Genomic DNA, 19,085 nt, shown 5'->3' with positions numbered 1-19,085 from the left:
CTCCCACTCATCCATTTAGATCAATACTCTACCTTCTTCCAGTTGGATGAGCCAATGCCTCTGTCTGCACTCTCTGCTCCACCTCCTTGGTGTGAGGGTCGTGAGCAGGGACAGGAAGAGGGACCAGAATCAATCCACAGAGCATGCTCTGCTTCTTCTCATCAAAGGGTGGGGAGAGGCCAGGATTTATTTATTCACAAACATTTATAATCTTCCAATCTACAAATCTCAGTGGATAAAAGTAAAACATTCACAATAATTAAATCTCCATATTAAACAAAACAACATAGTATAGGGACAATACACATATCACACAGGGACAAGCAACTTAATTTACAGAGATGATAAATAATCCCAAACCCCAGCATCAGGCAAGGAGAAACCACTCCCCCTAGATCCAAACAAGGTCAGATAGTGAAGGCACAGGCGAACAGATGAGTCATGAATGCCTTGCGAAAGTGAAGCAAGTCGTATTCTGCTCTAATCTCATCAGGAAGATTGTTCCAGTGCATAGGACCAGCCACACTGAAAACATGGTCTCTAGATTTGACCAGATGAATGAGCTTGACAGAAGGAAAGTCAACCAGATTTTTTGAAGAGGAATGAAGAGAACGAATAGGATGATAGCTTAGAATTGAAGAGGCAATGAATGATCAAGTTTGCCCATGGAGAGCATTGAAGACCAAGGTTAGGATCTTAAATCTTGCCTGCTAATTAAACGGAGGCCAGTGTAGACTGACTAGAGAAGGGGAGATATGAACTCTGAGAGCAAAACCAGTTATAATTGTAAAGGGTGCAAGAAAGAAGATGGAACACAAGGAAGAGTGTGTTGCAATAGTCATGGAACGAGAGCATCAAGGATTGTGCTACTGACCAGAATTCCTCATAGCAGAGAACAGGTTTCAAGGAGCGTAAAAGGTGCAGCTTGAAATAGGAAGAGCGAACCAGGATGATAATGTGGAGCTTTAGTGAAAGCGAGGGGTCAACCACCACTCCAAGATCGAGGTCGTGCTGAGAAGTAGATATCAGATGACCATAAAAAATAAAGTTTGAAGGGGCATTGCACCTTGAAGTCATTTCCGCCCTGTTCCTAGCATCCCCTGCAAGTTCCTGAAGAAAGGAATTGGACTGCCATTCAAGACTGCAGATCCATCAGAAATTAAACTCTGGCTCTGTCTCAACTTCTTGCCTGACCATCCCTTCCCCCTGGCCAATACCCTACTCCCTCTTCCACTGCAGGAGTTGCTTAGGTAGAGTGTATGCTACTAATTCATAACATGTGTGGCTTGACTAATTAAGAATACCGGTTTCATAAAATATCCCTTCATAATATACAGTAACTCCCTTACTTTAAATTTTTTTTTACACAGATAAGTGATAATCAACCCTTCTATCTTTTCTGTACTAGTTAGACTTGTTTAGCTCTTCCATGCAAGTAAACTGAGTGCACAGTTCTGTTATCTGTATTGATCTTGGAGATAATTGGAGTTGTAAGTTGCAATGTCTTTTTAAAGGTGGAGCAAAAAAGATGATGTAGTGTATGAACTTTTAGGACCACATATGCCCCTTCTTCAGATGTCACTGATGGCACCTGGATGGTTTTAAAAATCCATGTATTAAAACATCTATTTTGTTGGTCCTTTAAGAGGTATCACAAACTACAATGAGTAAACTGAGAGACACAACTGCACAGCCTAGCAAAAATAATTAATAGCATATGTCCAAAAAATAGTTTTGAATAGAAAATGTCCCTTTTTGTGAGAAAGTGTGATACAGTGGGGACTAGCAGCATCATACTCCTGGTAAAGGTACAGCAGTTCTCTCAGTTAACCAAAAGGAAAACCTTTTTTAACTGCTGGATAAAGTAGTGTGATTGCTGTTACAAATCAACTCTTCTCTTAGCTACAATTATGGCTCTTGCCACTAGAGGGGCTCACTTCATTTGACTCAGAAAAAAAAGCACCAGCTAACAGAAGATATTTAGTAATAGGGAAGAAAGGGCAAGGTAAGGGAGCTGGAACAATTTTTAAAGTGCAGATACAGAAAACTGTTTTTGACGCATGTATAAAATTGTAGCCTGCATCCTCAGTGAGTGCTACAATACCCCAGCACCTCTAGTTTCAACACCTATGGGGTAAGGTCTGGGATCAAGTAGGATCTGCAGTATTGTAATACATACAGCAGTTAAAACAGGAAAACTAGTGCAATCAACTCTTTGGGATGAATTTTAAAAGAGTTGCTTGCATTAAAAGCCCCATATATGCAAGTATCTTGTTGCGCTGGAGGTAGACCCTTGGCCTGGTGCAGGATTGGTACGGCCCTCTGGTCAGACCCAGAGAGCGCCTGCCACCAGGAGGCGGAGCACACAAGGAGACAGAGGATAGCTGGAGCTTCACCAATAACAGTCAGGGGTTTCCGCAGGTTGATCCCTTGGGTACCCGGACCGCCTGGACTTAGGTGAGCCTCTGGTGGTCTCCCGGAGAGATATTGGAGGGCTGTGCCCACCACGAGCAAGGGTGGGCGGCTGATGCAGAATGGATGGACTAGATCCAAACTGGAAGCTCCAGAGACCTCTGGGAGGTAGCAGTTCAGGGAGGTCCTCCGGGTGAGACAGGCAGAGCCTGCGGGTCTAGTCAAGTGGAAGCCACGGTTAGTTTCCAAGCAGGTTGGTCTGGTAGTCACAGTAGGCCAGAAAAGAGTGTCCGAGTGAAGCGCAAGGGTCAGAACCAGAATATCAGTCCAGGAATAGTCAGCCAAAGCAGGGGTCAATACCAGAGTCAGTTCCAGGTGGCAGACGGGAGAATAGTCAGGCAGGCAGAGGTCAGTTCCAGGCGGCAGACAGAAGAATGGTCAGGCAGGCAGTCAGTCCGAAGAGGTACTACCTGAGGTCAGGAGGTCAGTCCGAAGAGGTACTTGCGGTACCTGAGGTCAGACCGAAGAGGTACTACCTGAGAAGGATACAGGAACAAACGGAGACACAGGGAACGAAGAGACGCTGGAACAGGAGACACTGGAACAAGAGAACACTGGAACACATGAGGCAAACTACAACACCAACGGTGTCGACCCGATTGCCAAAGCGAGGCTCTGGGGACAGGCCTCGCCTTTTATACTGATATCATGTGAGGTCATCAGCAGGCGCCGCGGACATGCTTCCCACGCTGGGCCCTTTAAAGGGCCACACAGTCCATGCGCGCGTGCCTAGGGGCAGCGCCAATGCCGTGGAGGACGCCGAGCCTCAATGTGAGGAGCGTTGCAAGACTGAAGGCCCTGATGGGTCTGGAGATGCCTGGGGGTGCCATGGACGAGAAGCACTGGCGGTGGCTGCGAGTGAAGGGAATCCGGAGCTGGTAGACGGAAACGCTAGGTGAGCAGGCCCGGCCAACGCAGCCGGGACGCGCAACATATCTGGTCCAAACGTGAGCAACTTGTATTTTTAAATGGCCCAATTACGTGCATATATGAGCGTGAGCAACCCAACATGCAGAAAAAAGGGGCGAAGTTGGGGTGTGTCGGGACGTTCTGGGGCAGGGACAACATTTATGCATGAAAATATGGATTTTAAACCCCACTCCTGCAGCATGTCAGACTGTTACCTGTGCATATTTACTTCTGCTCTTCATGAGGTATAAGTCGGAAAAAAACTCATTTTAGGCCTAAAACAACTGGGTAAGGGTTCTGGCTGAACTGGGTGGAGTGCAGTCTGAACAATCAGAGGGATCTGAATGACCTAGAGACAGACTGGGCAAACTGGTGGACTAATTGTTCAAACTGGCTATTTCCTTCACTCGCGAATGTTTTAAAATCTGCTTGGCTGTGCACGTTAAAGTAAAAAGATTCCTAAGGAAGATACACGAATAACATTTGTTCATGTAACCACTTCAAATTAGGAGCACACACATGCATGCTAGGTATATTTTAAATAGTACGCGAGCATTTGTGTGGACGATTTAAAATTCCTGCGTATGTACACACACACACGTGCATATGCCCAAATATGGGCACCTGCTCGCTCGTTTTAAAGTTACAATCCCTGTATATTCTCTGGCATGGCTTTGTGAGTTCTGGCATTATGGACCTCAGGCAGCAGAAAAGCAAAAAAGCAAGTTTTCCCAACCCAGTCACATTTTCAGGATATCTACAATGAATATGCATGCAATAAGTCTGCATACGCTGGCAGCTCAGTATATGCAAATGTATCTATTTATTTATTCATTGTGGGTATCCTGAAAACCCATCTAGGTGTGAAGTCCTCGGCACAAGCTTGGGAAGCTCTGTAAGAAAGAGTGTCTTACTGAGGGCATTTTCAAGAAGTGGTGGTTGTTCCCAGCTTGTCTGCTTATATTTGCAAAGCTCATAACAGGATTTATCTGTAGCCCTGTTACTAAAAGGTAACAAGGGACTTTTAAAGGAATTGGTGCCTTGCGTCCTTAAGTACAGATCCTATACAGTGCTGAGATCCTATAATGAGAAATTACTACTTACCTGAAAATTTCCTTTTCTTTAGGACAGTCAGATGAATCCAGAACAAGTGGGTTGTGCACCTCTACCAGCAGATGGAGATGGAGCAAACTGATGTCACGGTAGATATACCTCTGCAGTGACATCAGACTGCCAATAATTTCTTCAAAAGCAACTGTGGACAGACTAGCAAAAATTTGATTAAAAATAGCTAACCACTGCAATACTCATCCAACAGGAAGCACTGAGCTCAGACAAGAATGTAATAACTAGTCTAGGGACTGGAGTAGCACTTATCATTAATCTCTTTAACACAGGAGGATCATAATGCAATCATTCGGCAGCCATGGAAAGGAAGCTGGATTCATCTGACTGTCCTAAAGAAAAGGAAATTATCAGGTAAGTAATAATTTATCATTTTTTAGCGTCCAGTCAGATGAATCCAGAGCAAGTGGGATGTACCCAAGCTACTCACAATTAGGGTGGAAGGCTGCCCACGATCCTGTCAAAACCACAAATGCAAAGACTGTGTCCTCCCAGGCCTGCACATCCAGATGATAATACTTGGAAAAGGTGTGTAAGGAGAACCACGTCGCAGCTCGGCAAATGTAAACAGGAGACAATCTAACTTCTGCCCATGACACTACCTGAGCTCTAGTAGAATGAACCCTAACCTGACTAAATAGCGGCTTCCCAGCATCCCCGTATGCAGCCGTGAATACCTCCTTAATCCAGCGAGCTATCGTAGCCCACGAAGCTGGCTCTCCCTGTCTAGCACCTCCATGAAGGACAAACAGGCGATCCGACTTCCGCAAAGGCTCAGTAACCTCTAGATACCTGACAATATGTCTCTTTTCATCCAAGGGTCGCAACAGGGCCGGCAAGGATCCACCATTTACCTGACCCCTGAAACAGGTGAGAGCCACTACCTGTACCTTTAAGGAACTGAGAGCCAAGGCTTTATTCAAGCCTTCCTGCAAAAATTCCAAAATGAGTGGAATCTTGACCAAGGAAGGAAGAATACCTCGATCCTCACACCAGGCCTCAAACACTCTCCAAACCCGCACATAGGCCAAGTAAATGGAAAACATTCTAGCTCTTAGCAAGGTGGAAATCCCTGCCGCAGAGTATCCACGTTACAGCAAGCGAGCTCTTTCAAGGGAAATACCATAAGATAAAATCGAGTCAGATCTTCATGAAGAACAAGTCCCTGCTGCAACAGGTTCCTGTGCGCTGGAAGTTGAAGAGGCGAATCCACCAGGATTCTCCGCAGATCTGCATTCCACGGTCTCCTGGCCAATCTGGAGCGAGCAAGAGCATCATCCCCCTGTGGCGTTCGATCCTTTGAATCAATCTGTCCAACATGGGCCATGGAGAAAAGGCATACAGCAACTTGTCTTCCAGCCACTCCTGTACTAGGGCATCAATCCCCAATGACTTTGGATCTTTTTTGCCCCTGAAGAATCGCGGAACTTTTGCATTGCGCAAAGTCACTAGTAGGTCTAGGAATGGAAGACCCCAGCGATCCCGAATCAGCTGAAATGGTTCTCCTGACAATACCCATTCTCCAGGATCCAGACTCTCCCTGCTGAGAAAGTCTGCTCTTACATTGTCTTTGCCTGCAATGTGTGAGGCTGAGATCATCTGGAGATGCACCTCTGCCCATTCCATAAATTGATCTATTTCCTGTGACACTTGTTAGCTGTTGGTACCACCCTGCCGATTGATGTAAACCACAGTCATTGCATTGTCCGACATTATTTCGACCGACTGACACTGCAGCCTGTTGCCGAACTGTAAACATGCCAATCAGACCGCCCTGGCTTCCAGCCGATTGATGTTCCAGAAAAATTCTTCTGCACTCCAGAGCCCTTGCGCTGTCAGCTCCTGACAGTGAGCTCCCCAACCAAGCAGACTCGCAACCGTTGTTAGTACTAGCCAGTCCAGGTCAGATAGGGAAACTCGCTTCTGTAGATGATCCGCCTGCAGCCACCACTGCAGTTGGGAGGAGACCTCCATCAGCAGGTGGAGCCGAATCAAAATGTCCCGAGATCATGGATTCCACCGAGACAGCAGGGAGTGTTGAAGAGAATGCATATGGACCCTCAACCATGGTACCACTTCCAGGGTTGCTGCCATTAAGCCAAGGACCTGCAGGTAAGACCATATGGTCGGGCACAGAGTGTTCAGCAACAGACAGAGCTGAGCAAGCAACTTCTGAATTCATGCTTCTGGCAGAAACATCTTGCCCTGCTTCATGTCCAGCGAAACTCCCAGGTATTCCAGTGACTGAGTAGGCCAAAGACTGCTCTTGGCTAGGTTCACCACCCAGCTGAGTTCCCACAACAGGGAAATCACCTTGCGAGTCACCAGGCAGCTCTCTTCCAGCGACTTGGCGAGAATCAGTCAGTCATCCAAATACAAGTATAATAGGATTCCATCCTTTCTCAACTCTGCTGCAACTACCACCATTACTTTGGAAAAGGTTCTGGGGGCGATGGCCAAACCAAAGGGCAGTGCACAAAACTGAAAGTGGCATCCCAGAACTGCAAACTGCAGGAAGCATTAATGTTCTATTTGGATGGGAATGTGACAGATCTAGAGAGGTCAGAAATTCCCCCAGCTGCATGGCCATTATCACCGAGTACAATGTCTCCATGCAAAAATGCTTCACTCGCAGATGACAGTTGACACCTTTGAGGTCCAGGATGGGACGAAAAGAGCCCTCCTTCTTTGGCACAATGAAATACATGGAATATTGCCCTGTATTTTTTTGAGATGTGGGCACTGGGACCACAGCCCTCAGACTGAGGATTCTTGCCAGTGTACCCTCCACTTCCTGCTTAATCTGCGGGGAGTGGCAGGGAGACTCTATGAACATGTCCCGAGGAACACTGAAAAACTCTATTGCATATTCTTCATGTATCACCTCTAGGACCAATTGATCCTGTGTGATTTCAAACCACCTCTGATAAAAGAGAGAGAGAGGCGTTCCCCTATCTCCTGTACCCAGAGGTGGGTTGGCAAACCTTAATTGGGAAGTTCAAGAGGTTCCACTACCCGAGCCTGCACCTTTTCTGGGTTGTCAGAGACGAAAGGACTGAGACCTACCGAAGGGTCGAGTACTCTGAAAGGTCGCTCCTCTATATAGCTGAAAACGCTTGGATCCTCTAGCATGACCTCTCATGTTAAGGGAGCGATGCGCCTGCTTCTTATCTTCTCGCAAACAAGGAACCAGAGATTCTCCCCACTTACTGGCCAGTTTCTCCAACTCGCTGCCAAACAAAAGTGAGCTGTTAAAGGGCAATTTGGTGAGATTAGTCTTGGAGATTGCATCGGCCGACCAATTTCTCAACCATAACCGACGCCTGGCCACTACTATCGAAGCCATCCCTGTGGCTGAAGTGTGGACCAAATCACAACCCACATCTGTCAAGAATGCAGCAGCTGGTTCCATGATAGCCCTGGAATTTACCCCAGAGTCATCAACCTCCTGGGAGAGAAGAAAACAAGAGCAAACCACCAAGGAACAAGAAGCAATCTACATGGTCATTGCTACTGCTTCAAATGCTTGCTTAAGGATAGTCTCAATCTTTTTAACATGAGCATCCTTCATGGCTGCTCCTCCTTCCACAGGAATAATGGTCTGCTTGGAAACTGCACACACAAGTGCATCTACCTTCGGAAAATGTAAGCACTCTCTTATCACTGGATCCAGAGGGTACAAGCCTTCCAAAATCCAAACCCCTTTGAAATTAGCCTCTAGGACGCCCCACTCAAGATCAATCAATTCTTAAATAGCCTCCATCATGGGGAAAAAACAAGAGGCTTTATGCAAGGTAACCAAAATGGGATTTCTCTTTGGCTCAGACACTGAATTTGCCCCAGAAACTCCAAGCATTTTCAAGGTCTGGGAAATCAGAGCTGGCAGTTCATCTCTATGAAAGAATCGTAACATTGCTCTATATGGTTCTAATTTCACCATCCTCAAGAGAGACAGGATCAGTGTCATCATATATGCCATCCAGATCCCTATCCAGAGGTTCTGCTGCCGACCTAGGATTACCCAGCGCTTAACAGAAGGTCCAGGCAAGGTTCCAATCAGTACATGGCTTTTCTCAGAGGATAGAGGATAGAGATGAAAGGAAAAAACCTTTGAGAGAGAGAGAGAGGGAGGGGTGTTAATGCGAAACAGAGCCCTAGATTGGAGGTGGGGGGGGGGGGGCGGGAGTGAGGAATTTATTTATTACATATTTTCTTCAGCGCGGATCACACCAAAAATATATATAAAGCATTTACACATAAAATATTTAATCTACAAATACAGTTAAAATATTAAAATAATGTAGGAGATAGCATACAAGGAAGAGGAGGTGGAATGGGGAATGCAGAGTAGGCAGGAAGAATAGAAAGATGAGAAAAGGAGGAAGAGAAGAAAGGTAAGAGGCATAGGAGTTAGTTTTCAAAGGAGTTAAGCACGTAAACGAAGCATAGATTATAGCAATTTTCAAGAGTGCATTTACGCACGTAAAGCCTTCCTCCAGAGGAAGTAAAAATAAAAAGAGAAGAGAAAGTATTAAAATATACACTTCTGAAGGAAGAGACAAAACTGAAAAAGGAAGAAGGACACCAGAGAATCAGTAGGAGGGAAAACAATAAATGAAATAGAAGGGAAAAAAAAGGCAAAGAGCTGCTCAGCCAGAAAATAAGTCAGAGGCAACAAAAGCTGAAAACATTGATAGATAAGAGAATGTTAATAACTCATCAGTGCAAAATATCCAGTTCAAAGTCTCTGATCTGAAAGTACCTCTCACATGGAGTTTACAAATTAAGAACAATCAGGTCGATACAGTAAAAATCGCGGGAGAGTGGCCTGTGCGGGCGAGCGCACAGGCCACTCTCCTGTGCGCGCGATTCAGAAAACAAAATTATTCAAATTAGGGCCCGCGGTAAAAAGAGCGGCGGCTGTCAGCGAGTTTGAGAACCGACGCTCAATTTTGCCGGCGTCGGTTCTCAAACCCGCTGACAGCCACGGGTTCGGAAACCGGACGCCGACAAAATTGAGCGTCCGGTTTTCAACCCGCAAGCCGCGGGCCGATTTTACATTTTTTTTTTATTTTTGATTATTTTTAACTTTTGGGACCTCCGACTTAATATCGCCATGATATTAAGTCGGAGGGTGCACAGAAAAGCAATTTTTACTGCTTTTCTGTGCACTTTCCCGGTGCCGGCAGAAATTAGCGCCTACCTCTGGGTAGGCGCTAATTTCTGAAAGTAAATTGTGCAGCTTGGCTGCACATTTTACGTAGTGAATCGTGCGGGAATAACTAACTTTTGAATTGGGTCCTAAATAATATTTAGTGGTAAAAAATTAAAAGAATGTGCATTTAGATAGATTTTGAAAATAGATTACTACAATTTTCCATGGAGATAGTCCACTAAACACAACCCTCCTCCCCCAACCGCCCGAGGTGTGTGGAAGTGGGCATGATTTTGAATGAGTTGAATTATCAAAATCACCTGGGGGAAAGAGGAGGGGACATTGGTCCCTATAGACTGAGCCCTAAATCTTTTAATAAAATACCTATAAATGGGACTGAAGGGAGAAACCCAAAGTTTGACTACTGTTTATGCAGCAAAATGGATTCTGACTTCATAAAATGGACACCTGACCTGTATTTCTGAGCAGAGATATACAGAGGGTCAACTACTGGCAGGCTGCAATATGTGATTGATTTATCTGATCTGTTAGCTCACACTATTTTCCAGGGCCTCTCTTAAAGAATGAAATCTTTTCTCAGCTAATAGAGGGGATCTAAGACAATGCAAACCGTGTGTGTGTGTGTGTGGAGAGGACAGACCTGAGGCCTTCAGCAGAGCCCAGTTTTGCCTGGCAACTGAACCCACCAAGCTGTATAGGGGGCCTTATCAGACAGATCACCTGTCACCGGGCTGACAAATGACCCTCCATTGGGGGGGGGGGGGGAAATCAAGCAATTTGAAGTTCAGATCCCAGCTTTAATATGCATAACCTATGGATTATGCTTATTGAGGCTTTTAAAAACAGATGGGAGAGGAGCTCAGGGTTTGGTTGTCAAAATCCATTTGCACCATCAAGAAGACAACACCGAGTCACTCCACCCCTCCCTGCAATCCAGCTGACAGACGAGATCCAATATCCTGGAAGCCAGGGCTTAGACAAATCCTCTCCAAAGCCAGTGGGCAAGACAAGACACCACCATGTGCTTCCAGCAACAGAGACAGTCTTCATGAACTCCAGCTTCATTGCATACTCGCATGAGAGAGAGAGAGAGAGCACCTCTGAAGAGACTCACAAATAAGTTAACTATTTATACCACTATAAGAGGGACCACTAGTAACTCAGAGGGAGGTTTGGGGGGTGGGGTACGTTTTAGAGGGCAGTTTTACATGCACAGTCAGAGGTACGAACAGCAAGGTAGACATCAGTGAAGATTTTATGTGATTTGGAGTGATGAAAGGTAAAAGCAGAGAAGATTTGTACAATGTACTCTCTACCTAGCTTGATTGCAGCTAGATAGAGAGTGCATCAAGCTAGATAGAAAGTGCATCAATCTAGGTAGAGTACATTGTACAAATCAACTCTTCTTTAACCTTTCATCACTCCAAATCACATAAAATCTTCACTGATGTCTACTGTGCTGTTCGTACCTCTGACTGTGCATGTAAAACTGCCCCCTAAAAAGTACCCCACCCCCAAACCTCATCCCGGGGTCATAATACCCCCTCTTACAGTGGTATAAAGTTATCTGGTATTTTGGCCTCCACAGAGGCTCGTTCTCTTTCTCGCGATGCAGTATTCATCGCATGTGTTTCGGTGTTATCACCTGCGTTAGGGTCCTAACGCGATTTGATAAATGTCCCTCTCAGTAACATTCCAAGCAAGTCTAGGCTGTTATGAAGTCTATTTCTTTGAGTTCCATCCCTAATCTGCTAAACTTTAACTACTATAATTATATGCTGTGTTAAGGATTATAGTATAAATTTCTTGTCTAAGAATGCTAAGTTGGTCATGTTATTCCTAGTGGTAAATCTAAATGCCTTATAATAAAATTAATTTGCGATAAATGGGAATGTGTGAATCCATGGGTTGTTTGGGTCATATATAAACTTCCGTAAGACTGTCTGCCCAGGACAGAGGGAGAAGAGAATCAGTACAGGGGCAGCAGAATATGCTTATAAATCCTCACAGAGGCGATGTAATAAGCCATGCTAAGCATTCTGCATATTTTGGCTGTGGTGGCTGTATGGACCAGTCAACATTTTCAAGGCATTTCAGCCAGGTACTGAGGGCAATGTTGAAAGAGGTCAGGCAGTACATCAAGTATCCACAGAAGTTTATGGAGTGGTAGGTGATGAAGCATGCTTTCTTTGACATAACTGGCATGCCGAATAGGGATGTGAATCGTTTTTCTGACGAATTGAAATATCGTACAATATTTCTAAATTTGTTAATATATCGGGTAAAACAAGAAACGATCACTTTTCCCCCCGAATTTTCATAAAAATCGTTTTTTGGGTTACTGCGCACTAACCCGAAAAATGATTTTTCACTAAAAAAAAGCGGGGATCCACGGGAAAACCAGATTTTCCCGTGGCCAGGCGATCCCGAAAGCGGGAACAATTGGGCACCCGATTCAGATCCCTAATGCCGAATATAATGGGCATAATTGGTTTCACCCTTGTCACAACATCCCCCCAACTCAGGACAGGATTGGTCACAGTGTCGCCTGAAGACCAACTGCCCACACAGGTGCCAGATGTCACTGGTACATCCGAGATTTTGGGCAACAATGTGTCTGGCCATGTGAGGTAGAGCTTGTCCTCTTGTGTGATTGCCGGTGTCTTGCTTACTTATCGACTGCATAATTATGGTTGGTTCTTCATCTGTTTCCATAGGTGCATCCTGGACTTGGCTCTCTTCGGCTTTCTCAGGCCCCTCTGCAGCAGGGGCCTCTGCTTTTTTTTGTCTGCTGACTATCTCCTTCCACCACATCCAAATCCATGCCCCCAGTATGGACACTTGTCACATAGTGCCGCTGAGGAGCCGCCCAGACCAGGTCTTCTATCAGCGTCCACTGTTCCTCATATAGTGGGCTCCTTCCTGTCCGACGCAAGGACCATTCAGTCTGTGCCAGATTGCCTTGACAGCTGCCTTGGTGTCCCGCAAAAAGTGCTTGAACTGCTCCACTGTCCTGGTGGCCACCGACAGGCTACTGTCATCCTTCGCGATGCTCTCCAGATCTTCCTCTTCGCCTTGGTGGATGTCTTCTGACCATACAGTGCAATGTGCTTTTCACACATCTGCCACACCAGAAGGTCCTTCTCTTCTTCCAAGTAGCACACATCATGTTGCTGGTTTTTGGGATGTGTTTTTTTTTTTTACCTAGCTCAGATTGTTAATGCATGTCTCATTTGCATACCATTATGTTATTACATTGAGCAGGGCTGCTGGTTTTTACAAAATGCAGTATAAAAAAATCGACAAAAAAAAAAAAGTGCTGCTTTTGGCATGGGTTTATTACTTAGGCACCAATGTCTCTGTTGCCCACAAAGTTTAGTAAATTGAACCGTTAAATGGTTTTATTTAGTTTTATAGCTGACTCTGATGAGAACATTATTACAAATGCCTAAACAGAACCGTTTTTGAAACAGAGAAACATATAATATGATTTCAAATAAGGACCATAAGAGACTATCTAATCTGCCCAATTTTTGTAATGTCATAGACCCAGTTGGATTTCTGGCTTTCCAGTCACTTCTTTACAACTAAGGATCTGCTGTGTTTATTCCATGCTTTCTTGAATTCTGTTACTTTTGTTTTTTGTTTCCATCATCTTCACTGGGAGGTTATTCCACGAAGAAATATTTTCTTATTTTATTCCTACGTCTATCCCCTTATGGCCTCAAAACATGAACTCCTGTTCTAGAATGTTTATTTCCGCTGTAACAGACACAAAAAGGGGCTGAATTAGCTAAAAGTTTAAAACCCAGAGTTGAATCCCTGATGACTAGTGCTACTGCTGACAAGTTTTAAGCCTGTGCTAATTCAACCACTGTGAAGTGCTTGCTTTTTGTGCATGGTTGAAACCAATGATTTATCTGAATATTTCTGTCCTGGCTCATCTGTCTCACCTCTCCTCGTGTATACATATTTGGGTCAAGCATCATTTCACAGGGATTTTGGTGCAGAAAGCTCTGGACTGCTTTACTCTGTTGCTATCCTTTGGCTGTGGCATGATGGCTGCAGCCCAGCAGGCAAACCAGCTAGGCCCCATGCAAACGTCAGCAAACAAAAGAGAGTCCATATCCAAGCAGGGATCAAGGCAGGCAGCAATCAGGCAATGTCAGGATCCAGGTAAGGTTCAGGTAACCAGCAGACGGTCCAAAGGGACTGAGACTGGGACTGGAACTGGGGCACACAGCAGGGGACCTGTTGCTGAAGTACTGGGTGATGAAACTGAGCTTCCTTACATACCAGAGCTAGATCACACCACCCACAGGACATGCTGGCTGCACGGTCTATAAAGGGTTACAGGAAATACAGGTGGTTTTAACCAGGCCCTAGGATGCAGCAGGCTGCAGGAAGCTATGGCCTAGAATCAACATTCTGTTATATTTATAGCAGAATGAGCTGCACGAAAGAAAGGGGCTGGGGGGGGAGGGGGGGAGGGATAAATTGTGCAGCCGGCTGCACAGTTTCACACCCATAGCGGGGGGGGGGGGGGGGGGGGGGGGGGGGGGGGAAAGGTGTAATTATTTCCTGCTGGGAGATAACTCACCCAAACCCCACCCACACTCCTCTTCTCCTAACTTGCATTGTACTGCCGTAATACGGCTGGTATCGCGTACTTCCTCCAACTAAAAAATTAGAAATGTCCCCAAAAAATTTTTTTAAAAAAGGGTGTTGGCAGTCAGGTTAGGAATAGGGACGCTCAATTATTTCTATAACGAGCACGTTATAGTTCCTCCGACTTAATATCGCCACGATTTCAAGTTGGAGGAAGTACAAAAGAAGTGTTGCGAGCGCAGCCTTCAAGGGCCGATGGAACGGGCTCGGCGCGCGTCACTTAGCTCATAGGAGAGCGGAGCCCTTGGGCCATAGGATGGCTCAGGTAGAGACATGAGTCACACCCATAGTGAGCCGTGTGTGCAGGATGGGCGGCACAGGAGCAGAGCTGGACGGAGCTTGGAACACAGGGCTACAATGTAGGTCTCTGGCTAGGACTAGGAGCTTGGAACATAGGAGAGTTGAAGGAAAGCTTAGAGTACAAAGTCAGAGAAGAGCTTGGAGCTTGGGACTCTCGAGGAGTACGACTTGGAACATAGACTTGGAACGAAGAGACGAGGAGATGAAGACTTGGGACTGAAGAAACGAGGAGATGAAGACTTGGGACATAGACTTAGGCGAGGGAGGCGAGTCCCTCAGGCGCCCTACACAGCACATGGGGCTGGTCGTGGACCACACTGAAGACTCAGGCGAGAACATGGAGACACGGAGACTTGGATATGTGGAGACTTGGACGTAGACTTGAGATGAGGAAGGCGAGTCCCTCAGGCGCCCTACACAGCACATGGGGCTGGTCACAGACCACACTGTCCTCTATGCGCCCTACACATCTGGGAGGCTGGTCGCGGACCACGAGGAGAGCAGGGCGAGCTCAGAAGTCTCATGGCACAAGAGCGAAGCAACCCCTCGGGGCCTCCGGAGTCGGGACTGAATACAAGGAGATAAAACTTGGCACATAGCATTTGAGGACCGAACCTCAGACTTCAAAAATAAGGACTCTCCGGAGAAATGGGTACTTCAGGACCTGGAGCATTAGGACCGGGACAACATCAGGAAGGGAACAAGGAATATCACTGGACGAGGACTCACAGACATCTTGGAACTAGGAACTTCTTGGGACATGAAATATTTTGGAACATGGAACTGGATCTAGACTCATGGACATTCGGACTTAGAACAGTGTCATGGTCTGGACTCATGGACATCCGGACTTGAAACAAGCATCAGGATCTGGACTCATGGACATCCGAACTTGGAACAGTGTCAAGATCTGGACTCACGGACATCTGGACTTGGAACAGCATCAGGATCTGGACTCATGGACATCTGAACTTGGAACAGCATCAGGCTCTGGACTCACGGACATCCGGACTTGGATCAAGCATCGGGATCTGGTCACACAGACATCCGGACTTAGAATAGACATCGGGACCCGGACTCAGGATCAGACGTCAGGTTGAAGAGACATCTTCAGGAGCATCTGGATAGATGCGAAGACAAGGGTGAAATGACAGGCGAACCCTTAAGTAGGGCTGAGAGGCAACTCCCTGGGAGGAGCTACCAGGAGGGCCACGCCTGGTTGGCCCCCTCGGGGGCGGCTTCGGCGGTGGCCGCGAGAGGACAGGCATGGGTGGTGGCTCATGCCGCGAAGGGCAGAGGTGTCAGCGGCGGCCTCCAGGCCATGAAGAGGAGCAACAACTGCAGCGGCTCCGAGCTGCGGTGTCCAGGAGCAGCACCCGGCAAGGTCAGCGGTGGCACAGGGCCGCGGAGGTAAGGCCCTGTCAATGTGAAGCACAGGCAGGGGCGCAACAAAAAGCAGTACTTTCTGCTTTTCTGTACACTTTTTGGGCTCCTCCAAAATTAATGCCTGCTCGGGGCGTCTCAGGTGCACATTGTTTTTTGGCATCGGGGAGAATAGATAATAGCCTCATCAATATATACATACATGTGATGAGCGCTATTATTTATTTATTTAATTAATTTATTTGCAATTTTTATATTCCGACATTTGTTACCTACGCGCGATTGGACGCTCTAACCCCCGTTTTGCATCGGGGGTTATGGATGCACGTCAAGCCTGTGACAGGTTAGGAAAATGAACTACCGTTAATTGAGCATCCCTTTTCCTAACCGGCTGACAGCCACTTCTCAAGGGTACTCGCTGCTGAGGAGGCACTAGGGGCACGCAATTTCCCCTAGCGCCTCCTTTTTACCACAGATTAAGTCAGGCGCCCGGGAAAGGTAGAGAATGGGCACTCCGTGTGGAGCGCCCGCTCTCCCAAAGCGCGCCCAGCCACCTCTCCTGGGTGCGCGATCCCATATTTAAATGAGGGGTCACGGTAAAATGAGGCGCTAGGGATGATTTCGCGCCCCAAGTGTCTCCTTGGCCTAGGTGAGGTGGCTCTGTCAGCGGGTTCAGGAAACTGACACTCAATTTTACGAGCGTCGGTTTTCCGAACCTGCTGACAGCAATCGGTTAGGAAAACAGACGCCAGTAAAATTGAGCGTCCGTTCTCCTAACCAGACCGGCTGGCACATTCTTTTATTTATTTATTTATTTTTTACAATTTTGGTTCCTCCGACTTAATAGTCAGAGGGTACACATTTTGGGCTGCTCATAAATTAACGCCTGCCAGCGTTTTAATTTCAGAATCCCGGGTGACTAACTAATAGTCTCATCAACATGCATTTGTTTATAATGAGCGCTATTAGTTTTCAGGGGGGTTTGGCCTCGCGTTTTCGATGCGCTAAACCGATTACAGTATAAGGGGCAATAGCCGCCCATCGAAAACGCGCGGCCAAACCCGCGTTAAACACAGCGCGCACGGCCCGTCTCAGTGAGCAGCTATGTCGACGTTCGTGCCACGAACGTGGCTCTGGATACTTTGCACTCATCCTGGCGCCTTTTCGCAGACGTCCGGCAACTTTCTTCAACTAGGAGCCGGCAACCAGCGCACTTGGAAGCCGGCGCCTGAAGGCAGGAGGCGGGGTCTGTGCGCACGCGCCGGCTCACCGGCCCCCGCGCTAACCCGCACTCAGCACCTTCCCCCCCCCCCCGGCCAAAGCGCTCCCCAGGCGCAGGGCTGGGAGAGAGGGAGGTGGATATCCCCCTCCCCCTTCCCCTTCCCCTTCCCACAATCGCTGCCTCTCGGCTCCAGCTCCCCGCCCTGTGGGGCGAGGCGGAACCAGCGAGCCCGGAGGCCCTGCCCCTCCCCCCGGCCGTCTCCTCCCCGGGGCTGTTCTCTCGCTTTGGGAAGCGATTGGGAGGCAGAGAGAGTACGAGCGCAGGCATGGAGACGCCGGGGGGCTCCGCTCTCCCGCTGCTGCTGCTCCTCCTTTGCCGGCTGGGCAGCGCCGCCGCCGCCTTCGAGCTGACCCTGCTGCACACGAACGACGTGCACGCCCGCGTGGAGCAGACCAGCCGCGACTCGGGCAAGTGCGCGCCCTCCTCCCTGCCCGACTGCTACGGCGGCGTGGCGCGCAGGCTGAGCAAGGTGCGCGAGGTGCGCGCGCGCCGCAGCCACGTCCTGCTGCTGGACGCCGGCGACCAGTACGAGGGCACCGTCTGGTTCAATTACTTCAAGGGCGAGGAGGCGGTGCACTTCATGAACTACCTCCACTATGATGCCATGGTAAGGAGGAATGCCCTTAATGCAAAAAAAAAAAAAAAAAAGTGGCCCTTTTTAGTTTTGGTTCCCGACATAAAACCATAAATAAAAAATTGTAGGTGTTTGGTAGAGTTCTGCACGTTGTGATATCTTTTTTTTTTTTTTCCATGTAATTTAGTGGATTTGGATAATGTTTCTTTTAAAATACTTCGAAACAAGTTTTAAATAAGTGGCTTTTGCTTACACACTTGTTCAGTCTTTTGCGTTAGCTCTGTAATATTTTTAATATATTATTGAATTTTTTTTTTAAACAAATAGCCATCGTAAAACAATAATTGCTAACAGTTCAGGGAGATTTCGATAATCACCCCTTCCCATTTATTCGTACACATTCGTATCTTGGTGCAATCCTTTTGGAAAGTATACATAACCATACCCTAGACGTCCCCCTCGCCCCCCACATGGCATTCTTATGCTTTTAAAAGGTAATGGTATATTTACAGCGCCTTAATTTTATGATCTATGTTGGGGAGGACAAAATACCTTAGGGCCTGATTTTTCAAAAGCTTTAACATACTTAACAATGGGTTTCACACCTGTAAATGCACTTTACGTGAGTAAGTGGGATTTTGAAAATTGCTACAATATAGCCATTGGCTTGTCCATAGGGTGTACCAGCATAAGTGCATTGTCTATGGGTAATTGGCTTTTGAAAATTGCTACAATAGTAGTTATATTTACACCTGTAAATCCTTTTGAAATTTGCACCCTAAGTATTGTTAACCTGTAGGAAATGGAGAAGCAAAGAATTTCCTAGGCTTGTCATTGCCTTCCTTGGGCATGATCCCCATAGTTAATCTTTCAGAAATAATAAAATACTTTTGAACTATCTTTAACTGTTTCTTTGATAGTATACTACAGATAATGACAAGAGGCGGGTGGCACTTTATAGAATAACCAGAGGTGCCGCCCGCCTTTTGTCATTTTTTTACTACATCTGAAGATTTATACTACAGATGCTTTCTGTGCTTGAATAAAACATCTCTTAAGAAAATAAAAAGTTTGCATAATTCCTTGTGCCACTGCACAGCTTAAATGTTAACTGGATCAGCCTTAATACAGATGTTTGTACATTCACAATAAAGATCTCCCTACTTTTCTCAAATTTTTCATTGAGGAATCAATTA

The 19,085-nt window shown here is 46.6% G+C and overlaps 1 protein-coding gene across 1 annotated transcript in view; it reads left to right on the top strand.

The window, feature by feature from the left end:
• The first annotated feature begins 17,459 nt into the window (after positions 1-17,459).
• The window catches only part of NT5E (5'-nucleotidase ecto), a 156,399-nt gene continuing 154,773 nt past the window's right edge, over positions 17,460-19,085 (top strand). Inside the window, exon 1 of the mRNA XM_029595490.1 lies at positions 17,460-17,922. Coding sequence (XP_029451350.1) covers positions 17,581-17,922 — 342 coding nt within the window. The 5' untranslated portion in view covers positions 17,460-17,580. The remainder of the gene's footprint in view (positions 17,923-19,085) is intronic.

This window comes from Rhinatrema bivittatum, chromosome 3, assembly GCF_901001135.1.
Source record: "Rhinatrema bivittatum chromosome 3, aRhiBiv1.1, whole genome shotgun sequence".
Lineage (NCBI taxonomy): Eukaryota > Metazoa > Chordata > Amphibia > Gymnophiona > Rhinatrematidae > Rhinatrema > Rhinatrema bivittatum.
The sequence above is the reverse complement of the archived record's forward strand: the minus strand, read 5'-3'. Positions and strand labels throughout refer to the sequence as shown.